This window comes from Pleurodeles waltl, chromosome 4_2, assembly GCF_031143425.1.
Source record: "Pleurodeles waltl isolate 20211129_DDA chromosome 4_2, aPleWal1.hap1.20221129, whole genome shotgun sequence".
Taxonomy (NCBI): Eukaryota; Metazoa; Chordata; class Amphibia; order Caudata; family Salamandridae; genus Pleurodeles; species Pleurodeles waltl.
In genome coordinates this window covers 303,822,836-303,847,884 of record NC_090443.1, presented here as the reverse complement: position 1 = coordinate 303,847,884, position 25,049 = coordinate 303,822,836, and the positions used below count along the sequence as shown (strand labels likewise).

At 46.5% G+C, this 25,049-nt stretch overlaps 1 protein-coding gene across 2 annotated transcripts in view; it reads right to left on the bottom strand.

The window, feature by feature from the left end:
- The window catches only part of ZC3H7B (zinc finger CCCH-type containing 7B), a 195,973-nt gene that overhangs the window by 49,696 nt on the left and 121,228 nt on the right, over positions 1 to 25,049 (bottom strand). For both annotated transcript variants that reach the window (XM_069231242.1, XM_069231243.1), the window contains exons 15-17: positions 22,691 to 22,791; positions 9,561 to 9,742; positions 2,560 to 2,618 (exon numbers count right to left, since the gene is read on the bottom strand). In XM_069231242.1, coding sequence (XP_069087343.1) covers positions 2,560 to 2,618; positions 9,561 to 9,742; positions 22,691 to 22,791 — 342 coding nt within the window. The remainder of the gene's footprint in view (positions 1 to 2,559; positions 2,619 to 9,560; positions 9,743 to 22,690; positions 22,792 to 25,049) is intronic.

Sequence of the window (25,049 nt, the reverse complement as noted above, 5' to 3'; positions counted from 1 at the left end):
GTCTTCGTTCAGCAGAAGAGGGGCAAACAGGACAGCTGGGCCACTCTCGACTTGAGTCTCACTGTCCCTGAAGTCCCTCGATGTGCAGGTCGGTTTTCCTCAGTGTTGGTGCCCGAACTGGACACAAAAAGCCATGGCTGCTGCAAATGCTGTTGTACCCAGGGTATTGGTGCTGTGGGGCTCCTAAAGGGTCAGTATCTCAAAACTTGTTAGGGAGTCGGGGCTGATCTCCTACAGCCTCAGTGACCTCTTTCTGGTAGCCTGCTCCCTCGGTGGACCCGATGGTCAGCAACACAGTAGCCCGGACATCTGCTTCTGGTGCCTGCGGATGCAGGGGAGTAGCTCCTTTACCTCAAAGGAGATCTTTCCTGGTTGGTGAGGTGCTGGGCAGTCCTCCAAGGATTTGGGGAGGTTGTCCTGCACTTTGCAAAGTTGGTCCCTGCGACTGTCGAAGTGAAAGCAGCCTGGCAAGGTTTGGCGCCAATCTCTGGTGCAGGTCTTCAGTTCTTGCTCTCTTGGTCCTTCTTCTTTCTTCCTCAGTTCCCAGTAGTCAAAGTCTTGACTTGATCTGTTTTCCTGGTGTCAGGGGGTCCTGTAAATACTCATTTTAGGGGCACTGAGGGGAGTGAAGGGTAGTAGTCAATGGGCTATGTACCCTTGGAGTCACTACACCCCCTAGATGACCACTTCCTGTGAGAAGTAAGTATCACCCTGTCCCAGAGTTCCTAATTTCACAACACAAAAGACGGTGGATTTCTCCTTTTCATGTTCACTTCAGGCTGCCCACCTTAGGGCTGTGTCCAGCCTGCAAGTGCAACATGCCTCCCGACTGTACTTTCCCACCTGACCTCGCCTCGTGCCAAATGGGCCTCAGGACAGAGGTGGCATCCTCCACGTTTGGGGGAAGCCAGGCTTCCATTTTAAAGGCAGTGTGCACTTTGAAGCTCCCTGCCTTGACATGCTAGTTTACTAGCCTTCCTGCTGGAGGGAATTTAAACACCACCTGCCAGAACACACACACTGTTTCTGATATCAGAGCAGGGGCTCTCACATACAGGGGGTTAGAAACTCATCTGTGGTGTAAGGCTGGCCGAAACTAGTCAGACAGCACACTAGAGGACTAGTTGGTTTCAGGGGGCACCTCTAAGGTGCCCTCTGGGTGCATGTCCTAATGAATCTAACACTGGTATCAGTGTGGGTTTATTAAGACAAGGTGTTTCATACCAAACACCATTATTTTCTGCACAGCCATCATGTAGCTGGGTCACTCTTGATGACCTGCATCCAATACATGGTTTAAGGTGGCTGCCTGGTCACTTGCAATATCTAGGAATAAAACTAGCCATCACAGGGGCATCTCTACTCATGTAGATGTCTTCACATAAAATATAATGCACCATGCCTTAGGGCTCAAAGGCCTGCAGTAGGGGTGACTTACAATAAATGCAGTGGCTTTGGCATGGCACACAATGAGTATGCCATGTTGTGTTTTCACTTACAGCTTGCACTCTGACGAAGTCTCCGATGGTAGGCTGTGTGCAATTTGTGTGTGGGTCCCTTAGAGGTACCAGGGGTACCATTTAGTAGGGACTTACAGGGGTGCAAACGTCATGTACCAGTTGTGAAACAATTAGACATGCCTTGTTTGAAAGGAGAAAGCGTTGGCACTGAGGGCTGTTTAGCAGGCCTCAGTGGAGTCAAAAACCAGCATCTAGTAGTTCTAAAGGGGGCAAAAAGTGGGGGGATATCTGCAGTCCAGTTTCCGACAGCAGAGCTATGCCTCAGGTTACATGTTACAGGCAAAGGGAGCAGAACCACTTTTTAAGTTAAACAGACTTCAGAGGCTAAGACAGCCTAGCAGTCATTACATTACAAATATCTCATTCACTCAGGGCTTACAAAGCAGAGCTCTCCATCGGGGTTACACAGACCTGGCAGGTACAGACAGAACTATCCCCCTGGTTACATACATATTACAGACACAGACAGCAGAGCTATCTTTCACGTTATACAGATTTTACAGGCTCAGAATACAGAGCTCTCTCATGTTACGCACTTCTGACTGGACAGGCCTCAGACAACAGAATAAGCCCATGGATTACACGGATCTCGCAGGCTCAGTGATCGTTCAGTAGAGATCAGCCTCTGTCGTTGAGTAGCAGGATAGTCTTAGAAGTGACACTGCTTTGCTGTGGATAGTTATTGAGGACTCCTGTCCCTGATGGCATGCTGAGCCCTAATGGCACACTGAGTTGCAAGGATTAACCACTGTCATCCAGCAAATGAGATGGACATTGAAGAATTAACATTGGCTTGATCAATTAAAGAGCGTTAAAGTCAGAAATGAATGTGCTACTGTAAAACTGTAAAGTAAATAATGCAAAGAAAAGAAAGTATTTTTAACCAAATAAGAAACAGAACACAAAAAAGTGTAAACTTATTTCAGATTAAGGAACTGAAAAATACTGCGTGGGGTTGCTTTGCCAAAACCTCACCACTCAGCTGGTTGAGGCCAGAGTATTGCCTCGCCGACGACACATCCCTTCCACAGTGACTCACCGGATTGTGGGGAGCTTTGCTTGCTCTGGACTCCCGCAGGATCTCCTCATGTGTGATGCCTGGGGGGAAAGATGTGTGTATTAGGCTATCGGCAAACGGTGTACACGGGGCAGACCAGGACACCATTCTGTAGGGTATAACATGATTGAACCAGGGATATTTTCCTTGTTTTGGAATCAGTGATAGAGGAGAACCACCCAGTCCAATACACCACAAGCTCATCCTTTAAGCCTGCAAGGCCTGATTATTGCAGTTAGAGGGTTGCAGTTCAGAGGGAGCATCTAAAGTAATGGTCTGCAAAATTACATAACAAGTTGCTGCACTCTATCTGATGATCCACAAAGATTTTCATCTCACTCCAGATTTCAACTCTTTTTGTATTAAATTTATCCTACTCTCCCTTAGTGCTTGTTATTGGCCACAACAAAAAAACCTTGCAGTGCTTGTCTACTTGGCAAACTCACCCACAGAAGTCCTAATGTGGAGATCCAGGAAGCCGGTCTCGCCCAAGGGAAGACAGTGATGGTGCTGCTACAGCAGCTGGCAAACATGCAGACCAGTGAGTGGGTGACTTTATCAGTTGTTCACATATATTTTCTATGTAATGGAGGGATCAGTGTCCACCGAAAACAGTCACCTCAGTCCTGCTCAAATTAAATATGGAAGCCCACAGCAGTGGGCAAATCTAAATAGTTTCAACTGGTTGTAATGTTGCTGAGGTAGAAAAGAACAAGCTATTCACCTTTGGTATTGCTCTTTGTGGTGGCTACTCTTTTTATCCACAGATTTCTCACCTTAGAATACTCTTCAGGCATCAGACGGGATTTGGAAACTTTCTCGGCAATGCTCCTATCTGCTACCAAATGGCTGTGTGGCTTTTGGGCTGGGTCTGTACAGCCCCAGAAAGGAAATGGTGGATCAGCATATACGCCTCACCTGCGTGCTGTCAGTTTCTTGCTTGACTCCTCCTGCACCCTCAGGTGCAGAACATGAAACAATTGCTGGCACCAGTATGTTAATTGCTAATTTGGGACCTTTTCAGATGTTAAAAAGAGGCCACTATGCAGAACCGGGAGGAGGAAGGGCAGTAAGGAATCTGTGATTAAAGTATCCACTAGAAACAGCATCACCGAAGGTAACTTGTTTTTCTGATGGATACTTCTAAACACAGACTCTTCACTTTAGAAGAGATACCAAAATAGGACACCTGCACGTTAGAGGGTATGTGCAGTGAATTTAGACTAAAATGTCCTGCAGAACCAAACGGGTGAAATGTCATTCCCTATAGGCCTGGCTGTCAAGTGGGTAGCACTTTGTGAACAAGTGCACTAGCACCCACATTACAGCCTGGCAGATAGGAGACACAGGTACCCTGTGAGCCAAGGAAATGGTAGCATCCTTAGACATGGTGGAATGGGAAATTCTGGGGGATGCTTATTGGCTAGTGTGGCAGCAGATCCAAATACAGAGGACTATACAACTTGACAGGCAGACTAAACAACACCATCTTCCCTTTCTTCGCACCAGAGAATCCCACAAAAAGCTGATCGCTCACCTGGCGGTTCTTAGTAGAATCGAAGTAAAAGCTTAAAGCCCTTCTGGGGTCTAGCTGCTGAAGCCTCTCCTCTCTTTTGAGGGTGAGGAGGGGTGAAGAACAACAGCAGGGTGATCCCTTGCGCAATATGGAAGAAAGTCCTGATTTTAGGAAAGATGGCCACCAGAGCCTCTGTAGAAGTTTGTCCGGAAAAAAGGTAGTGTAGGGAGGTTGCACTAACAGTGCCTGAAATGCGTTCATCCAATGAGATGAAGTGACAGCAATGAGGAAGTAAGCCTTTAAAGCTAGAAAACTCAATAAGTAGCTGTTCATCGATCAGGTCGAAGGGCCTACACGTGACACAACATCATACTCAAGTTAAGGACCCACTGTGGCATCACAAAAGGCTTGAGAGGGAATGTGTATCAAACCTCTAATAGTTCTCATCACAAGAGGTGATTTGAACAAGAAAGGTTTGGCTAGGAACCTACAGAAAGGCGGACATGTAACCTTTAATAGCGGCCAATGCATGGCCTTGCTGGGCCAAAGATGGGACGAATTGGAGAAAAGCTAACAGTATGGCATGTAAAGGGGCTGTCTTAAGAACTCCACAGCAAGCCACACATTTGTCCTAGGTCTAGATGTAAATGGACTGCTGCCTGGTGGCAAGGATGATATCCACCACTTCAGGTGGCAGCTCAAACACAAACTGCTGCCGTTTAATCTTCACCTATAAAGATGTAGATTGTGCAGGTTCAGGTGAAGGGCTCTGCCCTCCTGCTGCTGCTACGACAAAATAGCCTCTTTAGGTGAAAGTAGCTTGATCGGAGGACAAATCCTCACGCCCAAAAATTCCAGGTACCACACTCTCCTGGAGCAGGCTGGGACCACTAGGAGAACTTGGGCCTGGTCGTTACTGATTTTTTGTCAGAACTTTGGTCAGGAGAGGCAGGGGCAGGGAGCAGTACAGGAGTTTTGTGCTCCATTCCTGCCAGAATGTATCTCTTAGCTAATGTCTTTGCGTAAACACCTAAATGCAAAACCTTTGACACTGCTTGTTCTCGAAGGTGGCAAAACGATCTAGCCAGGGTTCTTTCCCCTTGTCAGAAAATGTCCAGGGCCACCTCGGGACGTAGACTCCATGTGAGATTCGCCAGCCTCAGCTGGCTCAGCTCATCCGCCATGTAATTCAAGGATCCTGGCAGGTGGTTCGAGATCAAAGAGTGCCCTGACACTCCAACCAACTCCCGAGGCACAGAGCCCTCACCGAGCCCTGCTTGTTGCATTTGCCATGGGACCTAATTCGGCCCTGCTTATTGTAGTGCCACATGGCAAATTTTTGTCCGTGAGAAAAACCATCAAGGGCGGCACCAGCCTCCTCTTGATGGATGGCAAGAGAACCTTCAATGCCAGACCAATAGTCCAGCAACTTCAAAAGGCTGATATAGAACCTGGCTTCTGTCAGAAACCAGACTCCTCTGATCTCCACTACCCCCAGATGACCTCCCCATCCCAACAGTGATGCATCAGTCACCACCATCACCTCTGGCTGAGGAAGAGAGAGGGGCATGCTTCTGAACCAATTTTGTTTGTGTAGCCACCACTGCAGATTGTGTGCTGTCTCTTCTGAAATCTGGATGACATCCATCAGATTTCCTTGGTGCTGGGCCCACTCGAACTTCATATTTCACTGCACAACCCACAGGTTCCAACCGGCACAGTGGGCCAGGGGGATGCAGGAGGCTAAGAGGTGACAACGTCCAAGAACAGTTTTGACCAAGATTCCAGACCAAGGCTGAAACATCGATATCCTAGCACGAATATCCCAAGCTTGCTGTGGCAGAGGAAAGACTTTGAATGGCTCTGTGTCCAGGATAGCCTCAAAGTAAGGCAATCTCTGCAAAGGAGTTAGATGAATGTTCAATTAGTTTATCGTGAACCCAAAGAGGTCAAGAAGTTCGCCATGGTCTGGTGGTGGTCTATAACCAACAGCCACCAACTTGGTTTAACCTTACCTCGGGCCATCACTAAAAGTGTTATCTTTAGACAGGCATGAAGGTATTTCTAATCATCTTCCATAACCCTGGTTCTTATCAACCTGAATTAAACCTATTCTGATCTCCCTGTCCCAATAAGAGCAGTTTCTCCTGTGGGGCTACGATTGAGACCACCAAGCCAGTAGCATCTTCGTTTGGTGGGATGAAATGGCCTATGATGAAGCATGTCACTATTAGGTGGGTGAGGCCTTTCCATCCATAAAAGAATACATTTCAGTGAGAATTGAAAAATACATGGGTGACTAGCGGCAACTTTAACCCACTCCACTGAGTGATATGTTAAGCATTGGTTGGGAGTTAGTGGAATGGTGGGAATACTCCTTTCTCTCGATAGTGTATGTATAACCAACAGCGACCAGCCTGCATTCAACAGCTGACTGACAAGGTAGCAATTGCCTGGTATCCCCAACAGTGGAAGAAGTGCCATGACCACAGCCATCACTTTTGTAAGCACTATAGGGGAACTGGTGAGGTCAAAGTGGAGCACTGGAAACTGTAAATGCTTCTGGCTGACTTTGAACCGCAGCAGCTTGTGGGACTGCAGAACGGGTAAATGTAAAAACATCTCCTGTATGTCCAAGGACACCATTTAATCTCTTAGATCCAGAGAGGCCTAGATCTGGGCCAATGTGAGCATTTTGAATTTGTAAGCATTTTGAATTTGTCCTTCAGCAGGAAACATTTAGCACGAACCTCTCTTTATAACACACTTAGACCTCCTCCAGCAGAACGGAGAAGTGCTGAAAGTGGCCCAATATAGGGGGGAAGATGTGGTGGAGCAAACAGAAAGGGTAAGGTATAGCCATTCTGAGCTATCTATATGACCCATTGGCCAGATCTGATGGAGAAAACATCCTGGGATGAAATATTGGGTCTCGCACCCCAAAAGATAGGTGTGTGCCACTAAGGGCAAAATATAGCAGCTTAAATGGCAATTGCCGCAGGGGAGGGGGAAAGGAAAGACTGATGTACTTGCTGGTGTGAGCAATGCCTGTTAGAGCTTAGTTCCCCATCTCTAAAGGGCTGAGGCAACTGACAATGTCCCCTGGAGTGGCCATGAATTTCTAAAACTGATGTGAAAACTACTTGGCAGGAGTGAGCAGTTTCAGGGTGTGTGCTGTGGCTCTACAGTCCTTAAAACAATGCAGGGCATAATCAGCTTTCTTCGCTAAACAGGTGTGACGAATCATGTACTTGGCCACAGACTCTCCTTCACAAATTGTTCGGGTGATGGGGGGCCCTAAGGTCTTCCAGGACAACCAGCAAGATTTCACTAGCCATTTCCCCGAGCATTTATAGCAATGCAGCAAACATATTGACTGACCAATTGCTTTGCCAGGCTGGCAGAAGACTACTTTGATTTTACAAATTCTAAATCATCTTTGACAACCTATCTAGAAGAGTGGGAAAATAATTTTGGTTAAACATACTAGTTAATACTTGCATAACTCTGCTCCCCCCTGGGTAGGATGTTTGGTGAGAAAATCAAGGTCACCAGGCACGGTCTGTGATGCCTGACCACCTGCCTATTCAGTGGTGGGCAGGGAAAGACCTTTGACCAATCATCCATCAGAGCACCAGTGAGGGCCTCGTTGAAGGTAAGCAAGGGCTGATATGTGACAAGCTGTAAAATTTCCGTAAGGACATTAGTTTTGGTCCTGACAGAGAGAAGCTTCAAATCCAGGAACTCTGCTGCCTGTCGGATCACAACCACAAATTATAATTGTATTTATATAGTGCTTACTACCCTGATAAGGCATCTAAGCTCTTTTCAGCAAGTAGCATGCTACTCCGGAACCCAAGAGGAATTAGTGGTGGATTAGTATAGGGAAATATGAGTACAGTATTAGTATTATGAATGACACACTGTCTTCAGTCAGTGTTCAAAGTGGCGAGTCCACCTCTATATCAGGGGATGTATCAAGTATACTGGCTTCTTGAAAATCCATATCAAAACTGTCATCAACATAAGGAGGATGAAAACCATCCCATAGACTACCACATCATCTACCTGTGGCGGTGTTCCTTCTTTAGAGTTACAGCTGAAAAGATAATGGAGGCTCTCTTGGCATCATCGCCCTGGTGGAGGCACTGATGCAAATCAGGCTGTGTAAAGAGCATTTGAGATTTAGTGATTTTGTAGCACATCAGTCAAGTTAGGCCTTAAGTCAGTTCAGGGTCAGGCATCAGGTCAGATTCTGATTCTCTACCAGCGCTGCTGGTGCCAGTATTGACGGGTGGTGCCTGTGTAGGTCCAGTGCCCGTGCTGGCATCTGTACCAGAGTGGGTACTGATCTTGAAACATGCTCTAAGGGTGTAAATTGGTGCTGGGGGAAGGCCTGCCAGTGGTAACGTGACTGGAGGCTGCAGGGGATCCTTAGGACTCTAAGGCACACCAGAGGGAGCGGGAAATGCACCAAAGATATACAGAATGGCCTATCTGAATATCCCAATTTGCTGAGGTGTCATCAATGAGAAAATTGGGATATCTAGTCTGCACTCGGGGACCCCAGGGAAGACCGACTAGCGTAGTGACAGCCCTTGTGCCTTCCCCTTTGACAGAGAATAGCAGGAGGGGGGGGTCGAGCTCCACTTCACTTTTTTATGTTTATGTCTAGTCTCTGATTTGGACTTAGAAGAGAACGTCAACTGTGATGTAATTCTCTCCATAGAACAGCATCCGGTGAGTGACACCAAAACCGTGGAGTGGGACTTAAGATACGGTCCCGATTGTTCTTCTCCTAGCCCGGATAACCTTCTCATGCATAAGGTTCCACTTGTCCATTTGTCTCACGACTTCAAGTTGTATCTGAACCCAGACACCAGAGACACCTCGTGGGGCTACGTGACGAACATTTGTGTTCTGCAATCAAGGCATTGCCTGGAGCCTGTCATTTTAGGATGTAAAATTGTTCCCTAGTACATTGTTTTTAACATTTTGAGAAATCGTCATAGGCCCACGAATGTCCGAGCGAAACACAAGTCAGAGCATAGGTGTGGCACTTACATGCAGCTCCATTCAGTCATTTTCAGAGTACTAGTGAGCTAGATCTGCAGGGCGCTTACATAGAGGTGAAGCATGCTTCATCCAGCCTGGCATGTGGAGAGTATTCTAAGGTTAAGGAATCTGCAGTTAGAAGTACTCAGAAACAGGCTACCTGGAAATTTTTAATCTGGACTTTGCTTAATAACCAATGATTTTTAGTCAATGTTTCAACATGGAGATCTGCACCAGAAGGCAAAACCATGAAGAGCACAACTGCAAGTTTAACTTTATGGAATAGAAAAATAGATGATCAAAGTTGTCCAAAAAAAAGGGGCGAATAACTGGATTCATTATAATTCAACCTCATGTTATGTTATTCTGTTGATTACTCTGATGTAGTGCCCCATAGCAGCTTGTCCCTCACCTGTGCTCTGCTGCAGCAGCCACACCCTGAGCTCCAGGAAACTGTGAGCGAAGTGGCAGGCATCCTCCTGCTGGCACCCATAGCGCATCTCATGGCGACAGACATCGTTCTGGAAACGTTCCTGGTAAGGCCGGATCTTGGAATACTTGACCGTGTTGGTGCATACCACATGGGCCAGGCACCTGCAAGGAGGGAGTTAGTAAGGGACATGGATGGAAGTACAACCCCAACAACAGATTACAGAGAATGATAAGGCAGAGAATTGACTAGTAATAACAGTGGCACAATACTTTGACTGCTCACTGTTTTCCAATCTTGCCATCACTTTATTTGCCCAATAAAGACAAATTGGGGTTTGTAGGAAACTGGCCTGGTGAGCACCTATGGTGTTATCACTTTATACCCGGTCCAGGTATCCCCTATTAGTGAGGTGTAGACAGTGTCTAGGAAGCCAGGGCTCCCTAGAGGTAGCTGTGGATGAGCAGCAAACACTTATCTAGGAGACCTGCAAAGGTTATGGAATACCACTAGTGTCACACAGCACTTACACAGAGAGAACCACACAGTGTTGCAAAAATATAGGTACTTTATTATAGTAACACAAATACTAAAATACTGTATAAGCAATACTCCACTAGGAGGTAAGTAAACACACTATTACCTACACATTAGAAGACCGTGATTAGCATAGAAAGCAATAGCAAATAGTATGAACAATAGCAAAAAGTGAAGCCCCAAATGGGAGACCAAACTACAAACTACGTAAGTGGAATGTGAAAGGCCGTCCCCAACCCAAGGAAGTGGAATCAGTAGAGGGGAGCTGGAGGAACTATAATCCCACAAGGCATGTACCAGGGTAACCCCCAACGACCAGGAGAGAAGAGGTAAATACCTGTTTTTTCCCCAACCCCACAGGAGAACTTTCTAAAAGGACTGTGGAAGACCCAGACAAGACTGAAAGAAACCAAAGGTGGATCCTGACAGAAGAGGACCTGCAAAAGAGGGGGACCAAGTCTAGTTCGAGTTGGAGTGTCCGGCTGAGGCAGGAGCCACTACCCACCCTTCTTTGAATGCAGGACCAGGTTGACTATGGAGGAAGAAAGTCAGCAGTGCAGCATAGGACCAGAAGAGGATTTCCAGAAGTGATGCAAGTGATGTCCCATGTGAGCGGTCGTGATGCAGTCAGTCAGTGGTGCTGGAAAACCACCAACAAGCCTTGGCAAATGCAAGAGTTGGAGAACAAGGTTTTGCAGGGCTGGAGAGGACCAGCAAGGCCCAGGGGACTCAACCAGAGGAGGGCAGTCCGAGGTGACCTGTCAGTTGGGAGAATCTCAAAAAGAGGAGGCAGCCCCCACAGGCAGCAGGCACAGGACTCACAGTGAGGCCCACTCAGCACACCTGGAGAGGAGTCCTACGTCACTGGAGCTGCAGGCAGGAGACTGTGCTTTGCAGGTAAGAGTGTTGGAGGCCAACGCTACACAGGCCCTGAAGATCCCTTGGAGGAGGAACAAACAATGCTTGGTAGCTGCAAGACTCACAGTGCACAGGGGTACTGTCCTGCAAGGAGAGGCAAGGGTTTACCGTCTCCCAAGTTAGACAGCTGGTAAAGAGGACCAAGGGGACCACTCTAGACCACCACCTTTGATGCAGTATCCACGCGGTTCCGGAGGAGAGAGGATCCACGCAGCCGGTCGTCATTGCAGTTGATTCCTGCAGATGCACAGGAGTGATTCCTTCACTCCAAGGGAGATTCCTTCTTAATTCGTGTGCAGGCTGAAGACTTGTCGCCCTCAGAGGATGCACAATCAGGGAAATGTTACAGTTGCTGGAGGAAGCCAGAGAAACAATGTTGCAGAGAGGAGTCATTGCTGAAGTTGCAGATTGTCGGTTCCTGGAGGGTCCAGTTGCAGTTCCGGTGGCCAGAAGATGATGTAAATGATGCAGAGGATTCCTGCTGGAATCTTGCACATCGAATCTGAGGACCCATTCAAGAGAGAGACGCTAAATAGCCCAGGAAGGGGGTTTGGTCACCTAGCAGGGTGACTACCTATCAGGAGTGGGCTGTGATGTCACCAGTCTGACCTGGCCACTCGGATGCTTCCAGGGGCCTCGGCCCACCTTGGAACCAAGATGGCAGGATCAAGCGGCCACCCGGAGGAGCTCTGGGCACCACCCCTGGGTTGGTGATGAACAGTGTGTGGTCACTCCCCTTTCCATTGTCCAGTTACGCGTCAGAGCAGTGACTGGGGGTCTCTTGACTGGTGCATACCGGTTTGTGAGAGGAAGGCACCAAATGTGCCCTTCAAAGCGTACCGTGGCTTGGGGAGGCTACCCCTCCCAAGCCATGTAACACCTATTTCCAAAGGGAGAGGGCGTAGCCTCCCTCTCTCAAAGGAAATACTTTTTTCTGCCTTCCCTGCTTGAGCTGGTCAAGCAGGAGGGCAGAAACCTGTATGAGTGATGGCAGCAGCGCAGGCTTCCCGGAAAACCCCAGAAGACTGGTAGGAGCAATGCTGGCAGTCCTCTAAGGAGTCCCCATTGTGTATGGAAGCATACAACCAATACTGGCAACAGTATTAGGGAATGATTCCGGCATGTTTGGTATCAAACATGCCACCATTCGGAGTTACCATTAAGTAGCAGGACAAAGGTAGTGACCTCTGTCCAGTACACAGGTAAAATGGCTTCCCCACACTTATTGAGTCCAGGGAAATTGAGCTGGAGTTATTAGGGGCACATCTGCTCATGCATGGGTGCCCTCAGACACAGGTACCTGCATTCTGCCTTCTGGGCTAGGTGGATCTGCCATAGGGGTGACTTACAGTGAAAGGGTGCATGCACCTTTTAACGCAGCCTGTAGGTTGGACTGCAGACACATTTTGCATGGGCTCCCATGGGTACCACACTACATGCTGCAGTCCATGGGGAACCCCAGGTGCCCCGATGCCCTGGGTACCTCAGTACCCACGGCATTGGGTTCAGGCCCAGGCTCACCACCAAAGCCTTGAGACTCACGCTATATAAAATCTGATTGATTGATTGACTAGGGACTTATATGGGGGCACCAGCCAATTGTGGGGTGTGATAAGTCCTAAGAAACCAAATATAGAGGGAGAGAGAACAGTCACTGGGGTCCTGGTTAGAGTGTCCCAGTGAATACAGTCGAAACACACTGACAGAAGGCAAAAAGTGGGGGTAATCATGTCAAAAAGAGGCTACTTTCCTATAGGATTCACAGTCCTTATAACCTAAGACTTCAAACAACTGAGTAACCCTCCAGGTAAGAAAATGAAAAGGGGATGAACAAAAAGCTTGAGCCAAAACTTGCTAACCAAAATTCCCATGAGTAGCATTCCCACCAGTTATTTTTTATTTGTATGTCCCCTCTCCAAAAGCATCAACAACCATATGTACATAGGTCTTGGCACCACACAAATAGCACATTTCAACTGTAACTGCTAGGCCTGGTCACCTCTGCAGTCCAACACAAGTAACTCCAGCACAATTCATGCTAACTGGGCCTCAGCCAGAAGGTAAGGCTGAATGCAATGCTTTGTTAGGACAGGGCAATACTGAATTTAAAACAGGCAGGTTCCTTCTACAATGGTGCAGCTGAGCTGAAGGATAATGGAATGGGATGCCACCCAGTGGCACAGTCGTTAAAAAGGGTTGGCTCAGCATTTCCATGCACCACTTTGATTCCTAAACTGTAATTACCCAAGGTCAGGGGTGGATGTCTCAGATGGCAGCAACTGCTTATGTGTCTCACTTCTTGGCACTGTTCCTCACTATTAGACATTTTTGCCACTCAGACTTTGCTACTTGTCCGGTTCTTGTTGCTAGCTTATTTAACATCGCATTCCCGGCCCTCTGGGCAAGCATTTATTAATATTCACAACTCTACAGCTGCTCTCTTGTTAGGCCTCTTCCCTCTTCTCTCTTATGTACACACTGGCTTCCCCATACTCTAGTTGATAACTTGCTAAATCTGGATGTCTCCAGTACCAGTCCACACATGTAATATCTTCAGGAAGACTGTTGTTTTTTTTCCGCACAATTAGCGGCCCACTGACCCTAGTCATTTCCATGGACCAGACAATAAGGCGACACTTCTGTCGCATACTTAAAGTATTAAAGTCATCAAAGCAGGAGAACTAAATTTGAGATGTTTATTAACAGGCCTTGAGCTAAAGCCAGGAACTTATGGCTTCCTAGCTAGGATGGAAAATTGCTAACACAAATAAGCAGCTTTGCGTCAACTAACAATACAAAAAGAATAATTTATTATTCAACAAACTGAACACAAAAATTGCCATACCAAATTTAGACAGTTACTGCGGTGCCAACTACAATTTTCGGGAGCAAGGACGATTAGCTCGGTACCATACTAATATAGATGCGACAAAAACAATTTTATTTGCAAAGGGGGCAACCATGCCTTTAGGTAGAGACGAAAACGCAAGGTGTAAGTGACTTTATTCTAGAGAGAATCATGAAAAAGGCAACAAATTTCGGAGGAGTGCAACCCAAACCTAGCTACAAGATGGAAGCTACGATGTGGCTTGGGTGAGGCAACTGTAACAACTGACCCCAAATGCCTGGTCACGCACAAATGTCTTCAGGACTTAAACAGGAAAGCAGATCTGGGTAAGTATTTTCCAAAGTCAGGGGAGAGAGTTATACTTTGATGAAACAACATTCACACTGTAAAAGTTCCTCACATATGCCAACCTGCTCGCCATGCAAATGGCACACCGGTGTGACCAGCCAGATGCTTTTGGACTTGGAACTTCTGAGGATTAAATTTGACTGCAGCTACTAGAAGGTGGCTCTCTCTTTTATCCTCCAGATTGGGGACCCCTCAAACTCAAGGCCTGTTTATTAATAAACGACTCACATTTAAGTCTCCTGCTATTGTGTGAGCCTTTGAACATGCTTTAGAGACTTTTATACTTTTAGTATGCTACAGACTAATAGCATGAAAGTCTCCAAAGCCGGTTTAGATGCTCCCACAACAGCAGGAGATTTAGGGTCTGATTCAGATATTGGCAGACAAGTTAATCTGTCACAACTGTGATGGATATCCCATCCGCTGAAATCAAAATCCCGTAGGATATAATGGGATTTAATTTCGGAGGACTAGATATCCGTCACCGTTGTGACAGAGTAACTCACTTGCCAATATCTAAATCGGGCCCTTGAACTGGAGCTGGGTAAAGAAGATTAAGAAACAGTTACTGGATATGGCAATACCATTATATATGGGTTAAAGTACCCCTGCCATTATAAGGATATTGCAGGTCACTGAGGAGTTCCATAACCATACAGAGGTACGAGGCCGAAGGCCGAGTTCCTTTCTAAGGTTATGGAACTCCAAGGTGACTTGCAATGATCTTATTATGTACAGCAGGGGGTACTTTATCCCATATAATACATGCTCACACCATCACCTTTCCCGCCAACCTTAGTGTGTAGCTCTTCCATAGGAAAGAGCATGTTTGCAAACAAGAAAACTAAAAATAGAACCTTAACCCCTTGGGTGCCCAGGACGTAACCGTTACGGTCAGCTGGGAGCCCACGGGGGGTATCTGGCACCCCACTCCCCTGGGCAGGGATGAAGGGGAATCGCTTCTCCTTTCAACACCGCCCCCTCCCCCCAAGAGCCCCCCCCCATGGCGTCTGATGACGTCAGCCCGCAATCGTGCGCTGACCTCATCAGAGGCCTGCCCCTCCGCACTGGAAGCTCAGCTTCCAACGCCGAGAAGGAGGAGAAATGCTTTTGCATTTCTCCTCCGATCACTGGAGGGGCCGAGAAAGGCATCAAAGTAAAGGAAAGGCCTTTACTTTACTTTGATATCTTTTTCAGCATTTCTGCTGCCCGATCGCAATGCAGTCGGGCAGCAGAAATGCACACTAGACACCAGGGAGGGAGGGAGGGGGGCAGAAACCGCTAGACACCAGGGCTAAAAAAAAATTCTTTTTTTTTTTATGTATGTGGGGAAGGGTCGCTCCCTTTGGGGCAAATTTACTTTTAGGCCATTTCTTTCCTCCTTGGGGAAGATCGGCCTATTTTTATAATGCCAATCTGCCCCCAAGGGGGTGCCGAAGCCACTAGACACCAGGGAATTTTGTTTTTTATTTAGGTTTATACATAAGGGGAGCAAAATATTTTTAGGCCTTTTTTTAGGCCTTTCCTGCCCCTGGGGGTAGATCGCTATATTATAATTAGGCCGATCTGCTCCCGGGGGTCAGAAACCCCTAGACACAGGAATATTTTTTTTATGTTTACCTTTTTTTTCTTTTTATAAATGGGGAGCGACCCCTTAGGCAAGGGTCGCTGCTCCCCTCGGGGCAAATTGTATTTAGGCCATTTCTGCCCCCTTGGGGGCAGATCAGCTTATTTTTATTAGGCCAAACCACTAGACACCAGGGATTTTTTTTTTTTGTAAATTTCACGTGAGGGGAGCGATCCCTTAGGCAAGGGTCGCTCCCCTGGGGGGCATATTTGTTGTAGGCCATTTCTGCCCCCTTGGGGGCAGATCGGCGTATTGTAATTAGGCTGATCTGCCCCTGGGGGGGGAGATGCAGAAAACACTAGACACCAGGGATATTTTATTTTATATGTTTATATGTGTGGAGCGACCCCTTAAGCAAGAGTCGCTCCCCTGGGGGGCAAATTGTCTTTAGGCCATTTCTGCCCCCCTTGGGGGCAGATCGGCCTATTTTCATTAGGCCGATCTGCCCCTAGGCACCAGGGATTGGTGTGTGTGTGTACATGTGTGTTTTGTTTGGGGGAGCAACCCTTTGGGCAAGGGTCGCTCGCCATGGGGCACATTACTGTTGGCCATATCTGGGCAGATGGGGAAATAACCCCCAATCCACACTGGGGGTGGGGGGGGGGATTGAGGAGGGACCAGAAAGTCTACAAGATGCCAGTGAATTAAAAAAAAAAAAAAAAATAGTGGGGTGGTGGCTACCAACCAGTATGGGCCTGGTTATGCCCCCACCCCAACTGAAAGGGGTACCAGTCTTTCAGCTCTTCCCCCGCACACTAAAACATTTGATCCCACGGCAAGCTAGAGGACATTTGATTATTTGGAGTTTTGGTTTTACATTTGGGCCATGAGAGCTTGGCTAACTCTCAAATCGTCTCACTTAGAATGGTGAGGGCTGCACTTTTTGGACTTTGGGACGCTGCCATGTAGAAAAATCCATAAGACCTAGACACATCTGAAAACTAAACATCTGGGTGAGTCCAGGGTGGTGTGCTTCACATGCACCCGCACCATTTACTTACCCACAATGCCTTGCAAACCTCCAACTTTGCTGGAAATCACACATGTTTCCCACATCTTTCTGATGGAACCTTCCGGAATCTGCAGTAATCCAGAAAATTTCTACCACCCAGCATGGTCTCATCTATACTGATAAAAATTCTAGTCAGCCTAAATTTTTTTTTTCCAAACTGCTATTTTGGACCCGCTTTGGTTCCCACTCAATTTTGACGTTTTTGGCTCTTCCCTGACACAGGCACTTGGCCCACCTACAAAAGTGAGGTATCATTTTTACCGGGAGACTGAGGGGAATGTTGGGTGGTAGGAAATTTGTCCCGGTGCAGTGATCACACACACAAATGTGGGGAAAATTTGTTTTTTTTAGCTAAATTTGAGGTTTGCTGAGGATTCTGGGTAAGAAAACATTGGGGGATCCACGCAAGTCACACCTCACTGGACTCCCTCAGGTGTCTAGTTTTCAGAAATGTCTGGGTTTGGTAGGTTTCTCTAGATGGCTGCTGAGCCCAGGACCAAAAACGCAGGTGCCGCCCGCACCCCCCACAAAAACAGGTAGTTTTGTATTTTAACATTTTGATGTGTCCAGATAATGTTTTGGGGCATTTCCTTTCGCGGGCACTAGGCCTACCCACACAAGTGAGGTACCATTTTTATCGGAAGACTTGGGGGAACGCTGGGTGGAAGAAAATTTGTGGCTCCTCTCAGATTCCAGAACTTTCTGTCACCGAAATGTGAAGAAAACTTGTTTTTTTGGCCAACTTTTGAGGTTAGCAAAGGATTCTGAGTAACAGAACCTGGTAAGGGCCCCACAAGTCACCCCATCCTGATTCCCCTGGGTGTCTAGTTTAAAAAAATGCATAGGTTTGGTAGGTTTCCCTAGGTGCCAGCTGAACTAGAGTACAAAATCCACAGCTAGGTACTTTGCAAAAAACACATCAGATTTCAATGTAAAAATGTTATGTTTCCATGTCGTGTTTCCTGTCGTAAGCATTAGGCCTACCCACTCAAGTGAGGTACCATTTTTATCGGGAGACTTGGGGGAACACAGAATAGCAATATTTTTCCTTCCAAATGTAAGACATTGTGTAAAAAAGACATCTATTTGAGAAATGCACTGTAATTCACATGCTAGTATGGGGCCCCCGAATTCAGAGATGTGCAAATAACCACTGCTTCTCAACACCTTATCTTGTGCCCATTTTGGAAATAAAAAGGTTTTCTTGATACCTATTTTTCACTCTTTATATTTCAGCAAATGAATTGCTGTATACCTGGTATAGAATGAAAACCCATTGCAAGGTTCCGCTCATTTATTGGCTCTGGGTACCTAGGGTTCTTGATGAACCTACAAGCCCTATATATCCCCGCAACCAGAACAGTCCAGCAGACGTAACAGTATATTGCTTAAAAAAAAAATCTGACATCGCAGGAAAAGTTACAGAGTAAAACGTGGAGAAAAATGGCTGTTTTTTTTCACCTCAATTTCAATATTTGTTTATTTCAGCTGTTATTTTCTGTAGGAAACCCTTGTAGGCTCTACACAAATTACCCCTTGCTGAATTCAGAATTTTGTCTACTTTTCAGAAATGTTTAGCTTTCTGGGATCCAGCATTGGGCTCACACCCATTTCTGTCACTAACTGGAAGGACGGTGAAGGCACAAAATAAATATTAAAAATGGGATATGTCCCAGTTAAATTCCAAGATTGTGTTGAAAAATGGGTTTTTCTGATTCAAGTCTGCCTGTTCCTGAAAGCTGGTGATTTTAGCACCGCAAACCCTTTGTTGATGCCATTTTAAGGGAAAAAAGCCACAAGCCTTCTTCTGCAGCCCTTTTTTAACATTTTTTTTTTTTTTTTTAACGAAATGTTCGCTGTATTTTGGCTAATTACTTGGTCTCCTTCAGGGGAACCCACCGTCTGGGTACCTCTAGAATCCCTAGGATGTTGGGGAAAAAAGGACGCAAATTTGGCATGGGTAGCTTATGTGGACAAAATGTTATGCCCCAAATAGCCAAAAAAAGCCTGGCATCTGAGTGGAAAAGGGCCTGGCAGCGAAGGGGTTAAGTGCAAAATAATGAAACACACCAAAATCCTGTTAGATGTTTGTTGCAAAGAGATATTAAAAGTAGTTTAATACAAGCCAGTTAAAAAAAAATAAAAAACTGCAGTAGGTCGGAATGTGTAAAAACATACAGAAAAACTGTTTAGGAAGTGCAAAAAATAAATGTTATTCCTGCTTTTTACTGTAAGATAGAAAAATAGAGCTGAGAAAAGAAAAGCTACTTTTTGTTTTTGTTGCTTTAAATAGCTGCTTCAATTATGCTGCACGATTGACCTGCCATTCACCTCTGCCGCTGGCTCTGGCAGCAGGCATTGTGACTACAGAACTCAACTGCAATAATCATTACAGTTGAGCTCTGACGTCTTTCCTTTATAATCGGTGACTGAGTGCGTCACAAGTACCGGGATCGCAGAGTCCCCAGTATTACAAGTCAGTACCTTCAATGTTGCATGACCCATAGCCCTTTCAAAAAGGGAGTTCACTGAGCGAGGTTTGATGGCCTGGAGCAAGAGATCCCTGGTATCAGAGACAAAAGCCCTTAACAGTATATCTGTGTGAATCCTGGAAAAATAACTGTTGTTTTCAGCATTTACATGGTTTGTGTAACCACCAAATGCATAGTATAATGAGATTTAGAATAGGGCTCCATCCACCACTCTCTCACCCCTCTGGGGAATCTTCTATTAAGAATTCAGAAGGTTTGTGTGGCTGTGGGTTAAAAATGAACATTACAAAGGTCCATGTTGCACTAGGTTGTCTTTATTTTTTAAATCTGTGTTGTAAAATCTTAAAACCTACTCATTTAAAGTACAATGTACGATCAAGAGTGGTAGCAATAAAATTCCTATTATTAATGCTGTATATGGCTGTAACTTGTGTACCACCGAGGATTTAATGATTCTGTACACTGATTGTGGGCATTTTAAATGTTTTAGTTGTTACTGGCCTTATTTCAGTCAACAGCATGGATTCTTGCGAATTGTTGCAGTTATGTAATTGTAATTGTAATCGTATTTATATAGCGCTTACTACCCCTGACGAGGCGTCGAAGCGCTTTTCGATGAGTAGCACGCTACTCCGGTACCCAACAAGAATTAGTGATGGATTAGTATAATTTAATAAGGAGTACAGTTTTAGTATTATTATGAGTTAATTTGAGTTGCGGATATGAGAGTTTGTTAGTTAGATTGACTGGAGTAATGGAGGGGTGGAGGAGGAAAGAAATCCAGAAGTGTTAATTGGGAGTTTATCCTTCATTTGCTCAATCCAAAGGCTTGAGATGAATAAAAGGGGGGCGGAGGGGAAAGAGGATGTGGAAGGGTTAGGGAGAGCATAGTAGCAGGGTGAGATGAATGCAGGAGAATTTAGTAGGGTTGTGTGGGAGGTCACAGAGGTAGAGTGAGGTTTGGTGAGTTAGATGTGGGGGTGGAGGGATGAGCTTAGGCAGAGATATTTAGGAGATGGAAGTGGTCGAAGGGATTTGGGATGAGTCCGAGTGAGAATGGAGGATAGTTTGATAGAGACATGACATAAGAGCGATGAGTAGATAAGTGTGATAAAAAGAGAGCAGAAATTCATAGAAACATGCCAGGCACAGAAACAACATATATACATATATATATATATTTATACACACACACACACACACACACATGACTTATACACACACATCTGCACATACAATACATAATTAGAAACATGGGTAAAAAATACTTAGTCGTCCATCCATCATCCTGGTAAAAAAGGCGGGAACTCCCCTACCTACCTCGAGGGTGGACGGGGCGTGGCTCAGCGGGCGGAGCCCACAGGTGCTCCACAAGGGGAGAAACCCTCCACTCTGTGTCTCCAGCAGAGGAAGACAGAATCCGCGCGTCCCAGTCAGACACAGACCACGCTCCAGCACATCATCAGCTCACCTCCAGGAAGGATTCCAGATCCCCTCCGCCATGGGATCTCTGAGCGCACAGCCCCGCCCCGCCCCATCCCTGCTAAACCCAAGAGCCAGGGTGGGCCGTCCTTTCCAGAAGGTGAGCTTCAAACACGGCATCTGCCGCGTCCACATTGTACACTAGGGTACGTGATGGGCCACGGGGGCAAAAGGTCTTCAGCAACCTTGTGTGCCCCCGGCAATGTCATTGCCACTAGTGCGTCCCCGCGGAGAGTTCCTCGCGCCCCTGCGCATCAGCGACGCACCACGCTAGTCGGCGGCAAACGCAGTGGGGTCGCCTTGGAAAGCTGTCCATCATTCTGGCAAGAGGTGGGAATTCCCCTACCTACTTCGAGGGTTGACGTGGCGTGGCTCAGCGGGCGGAGCTTACAGGTGTTTCATAAAGGGAGAAACTTCTACTCTGTGTCTCCAGGAGAGGAAGATAGAAACCGCGCGTCACAGTCAGATACAGATTACGCTCCAGTACATCATCAGTTCACCTCCAGGAAGGATTCTGGATCTTCCTCTGCTATGGGATCTCTGAGCGCACAGCCTTGCTTTATCTTTGCCAAGCCCGAGAGTTAGGGTGGCTTGTCCTTTCCAGAAGCTGAGCTTCGACTGCGGCACCTGCTACGTTTATATTGGTAAGTGCTTCCTTTGAGGTTTAGTTTCTGTAAAATGAGCATCGTGGCCTACACAACCGGAGTATTTTCTACGAGTATGTCAGTAAGCGTTACCTAGCATGTTTTATATACCCTGTTAATTTTGTACATTAGGGGTACGTGATGGGCCACGGGGTAAACGTCTCCAGCAACCTTGTGTGCCTTTGGCAATGTTATTGTTACTAGTGCGTCTTTGTGGAGATGTCCTCGTGCTTCTGCGCATCAACAACACATCACCGGAATCGGCGGTAAAAACGCAGTGGGCTCGTTTTGGAAAGCTGTCCGTCATCCTGGCAAGAGGCAGGAATTCCTTACCTACTTCGAGGGTGGACGGGGCGTGGCTCAGCGGGCGGAGCTTACAGGTGCTTCATAAAGGGAGAACCTTCTACTCTGTGTCTCCAGGAGAGGAAGATAGAAACCGCGCGTCACAGTCAGATACAGACCACGCTCCAGCACACCATCAGTCAGTTCACCTCCAGGAAGGAATCCAGATCTTCCTCTGCTATGGGATCTCTGAGCGCACAGCCGTGCTTCATCCTTGCCAAGCCCAAGAGTCAGGGTGGCTTGTCCTTTCCAGAGGCTGAGCTTATGTTGAAGAGACTTGTGTCTTGAATACATGCTAACTTTGAGCTGAGCTAGTATGTTACAAAATTGTCATTGTACAGTGGGATCTATTGAAATAACTATAGTCAGTGGTCCACGAACTGTGCAAACACAAACAAGAGCCAATCTTAAGACGTGTGTATGTATCCACGTGTGCATATGGTATTTCTAAATGTGAACCTAGCCAAAAGGCAGCGGAGCTCTGTGCTGTGTTAAAGATAAGCACATATTCAACAAGTGATAGGAGATGTAGCTGGGTTGTGAACAGCTAATGCGTTGTAATGTAGTGTTCTTTAAAGAGTAAATAATGTGCACATCGAAATGCCCTTGCATCCTCGTCATTTGTATGCCTTTCAGTGCTTGTTGCAGCACTACCTAAGGCAAAACCTCAACATTCAAGGTATTCAGCTGATGTGGAAATTACAGGAAACACAGATTCCTACAGATAGGGCCCCAGGGACATCTTTCTCCCAGAACACTTACAACTGTTGCACCACCCCCTCCTTTTAACTATTCACTTGATGCCCTCCCCAATTTCCACAGATACTACCACAGTTACTGTTTGCCCCTCTCCAGTACTCACTTGTTGTCTTCAAAGTTGTGCGGGGCTGCAGGGTTCACACACATTGAGGGGTTTGATCTACTTCTCTCACTGATGATTCGAGGTTTACTGTCGAAGCATACCTGAAAAATGGGCAAGCAATATGTTACAGTGTAGTGAGGCAACAGACTAGAGCCAAAACAAATAAATAATCAAAGCCACAATCAACAAATTACTTACATTCTGTAACGGATTATCTAGTAGAGACATATTCTAGTTGCATATTCCTTACCTGAGAATTTCCCAGGAGTCAGTCTGGATCTAGAGTTTTTTTTTTTTTTTGTTAGCAGTACCCTTGTGCACCGTTAGGTGGCATCTGTCGACTCCACGTCCATCTTTAGTGTCGGATCTGACGTCGCAGGTCATATATTGATGTCACCCCAGCATGCTGGTGTCAGTTTCTTTTCAACGGGCTTTCCACACCAGAAGTGCAGAGCCATGAAGAACACGGACTCTGGTGCCCCAGATCTAGGGCCCTGAAAGGGAAATCCCTGTCCCTAGAAATCAGTTCTCAGAGCGGGGAGGATGGGTGAGTCGGTAAGGAATCTGTAACTTGAATAAGTCCCTACCAGATAATTTGTTACTTAAAGGCAAGTAATTTGTTCATCTGATGGAGACATCTAGTTGCTGATTCCTTACTATAGACTAGCTACCCAAGCAATACCATCCCCGGAACGGGGCTGCGAACCAAGATCATACAAGAAAGGCCTACAGGATAGAAGAGGCAAAATGCCCGTCCCTTCAGACCAGAGTGTCCAGGCAGCAGTGTTTAGTAAGCGTGTGCAAGAACGTCCACGTTGCTGACTGGCAGATGTCCATTACTGGAACTCTGCGTGCTAACTTAGTGGTTGCAGCTGTTGCTATGGTACAATGAGCACGCAAGCCCTCTGGGGGTTGCTTCTTAGCCAATACGTAGCATATTGTAATGCAGAGAACCAACCATCTAGAGATGGTTCTCTTCTGCACTGCTCGACCTTTCTTTGCACCCACATAACTCACAAAGAGTTGATCGTCCACCTGGGAACTCTTTTGTATGATCAAGGTAGAACGCCAATGTTCTTTTTGGGTCCAGAAGGTGGAGTCTCTCTTCTTCCTTAGAAGGATGTAGTGGTGCATACAAAATATGCAAGGTGACTGACTGGCCTACATAAAAGGGTGTGACCACTTTATGCAGGAAAGAAGCCCTAGTAAGAATCACCACCTTGTCAGGGAGGATGGAAATAAAAGGTGGCTTTGAAGAAAGAACCTGCAGCTCACTCAATCTGCGGGCAGAGGTGATTGCTATGAGGCAGACTGTTTTCAAAGTAAGCAGGCGAAGTGGGCAGCTGTGAAGCAACTCAAAGAGAGTGCACATTAGATCGGTAACAACTAAGTTCAAATCCCATTGGTGCATTATGAACGGGGAAGGATGAAAGAAATGGGTAAGGCCCTTAAGAAATCGTCCATCAATGGGAGATTTAAACAAGGAGGGTGAGTCCGGCAAACGCAGGAAAGCTGTGATGGCAGACAAATAACCCTTTAGGGTGTCCAGAGCAGAACCCTGCTTAGCCAAAGAAAGAATAAACAAAAGAACCTCAGAAAGAGGGTCAGAGAGGGGGTCAACAGACTTGTCTGTACTCCATGCCAAACATTTGTTCAAACGACAGGTATATAACGTTTTGATGGAGGGAATCCTCCAAGAGAACATTACAGACTTTGGGCAGAAGGTCAAAAGCTGTCAACTGCTGCCGCTCAATCTCCACGGAAGAACGCAAATGGACAGGTTTGGGTGGAGAACTGTCCCCTGCTGCTGCGACAGAAGATCCTCCCGAAGGGGCAGTCTGATCAGAGGATCGATGGCTATGTTCAGTAGCTCTGGGTACCATACTCTTCATGCCCAGTCAGGAGTCACAAGAATGACTGGCACCCGGTGTAAAAGGCTGGCTCCGGTTATGGTGTGGCACCCTATACTGAGTCTACGCAACCCTTAGTGATGGTGAACAGATGTCCATGTAACAAAAGCTCTCTAGGTGTAGCTGAGGCGTGCAGCTAAAGCATACCCAGGAGGGATGTAAAGCACTTGCAATACCACAATAGTCAGACAGTAACTCACTCACAAGAAAGAACCACCCAAGTGTTTAAAAAATAAAGGGTTATTTATTACAGCACTGCTACTAGACTAGCATTGGTATATCTCCTGTTGGAGATATCTACAGACAATATATACACAAAATAACTAGCAGAAATAGCATAAAACGTACAGGGCACTATGGGGGGGGGGGGGGGGGGGTGAGGGGGGGCAAACAATATACTAAACAAGTAGAACGCGAAATAGTGAACCCAACCAAGGTGAGTATGGAAG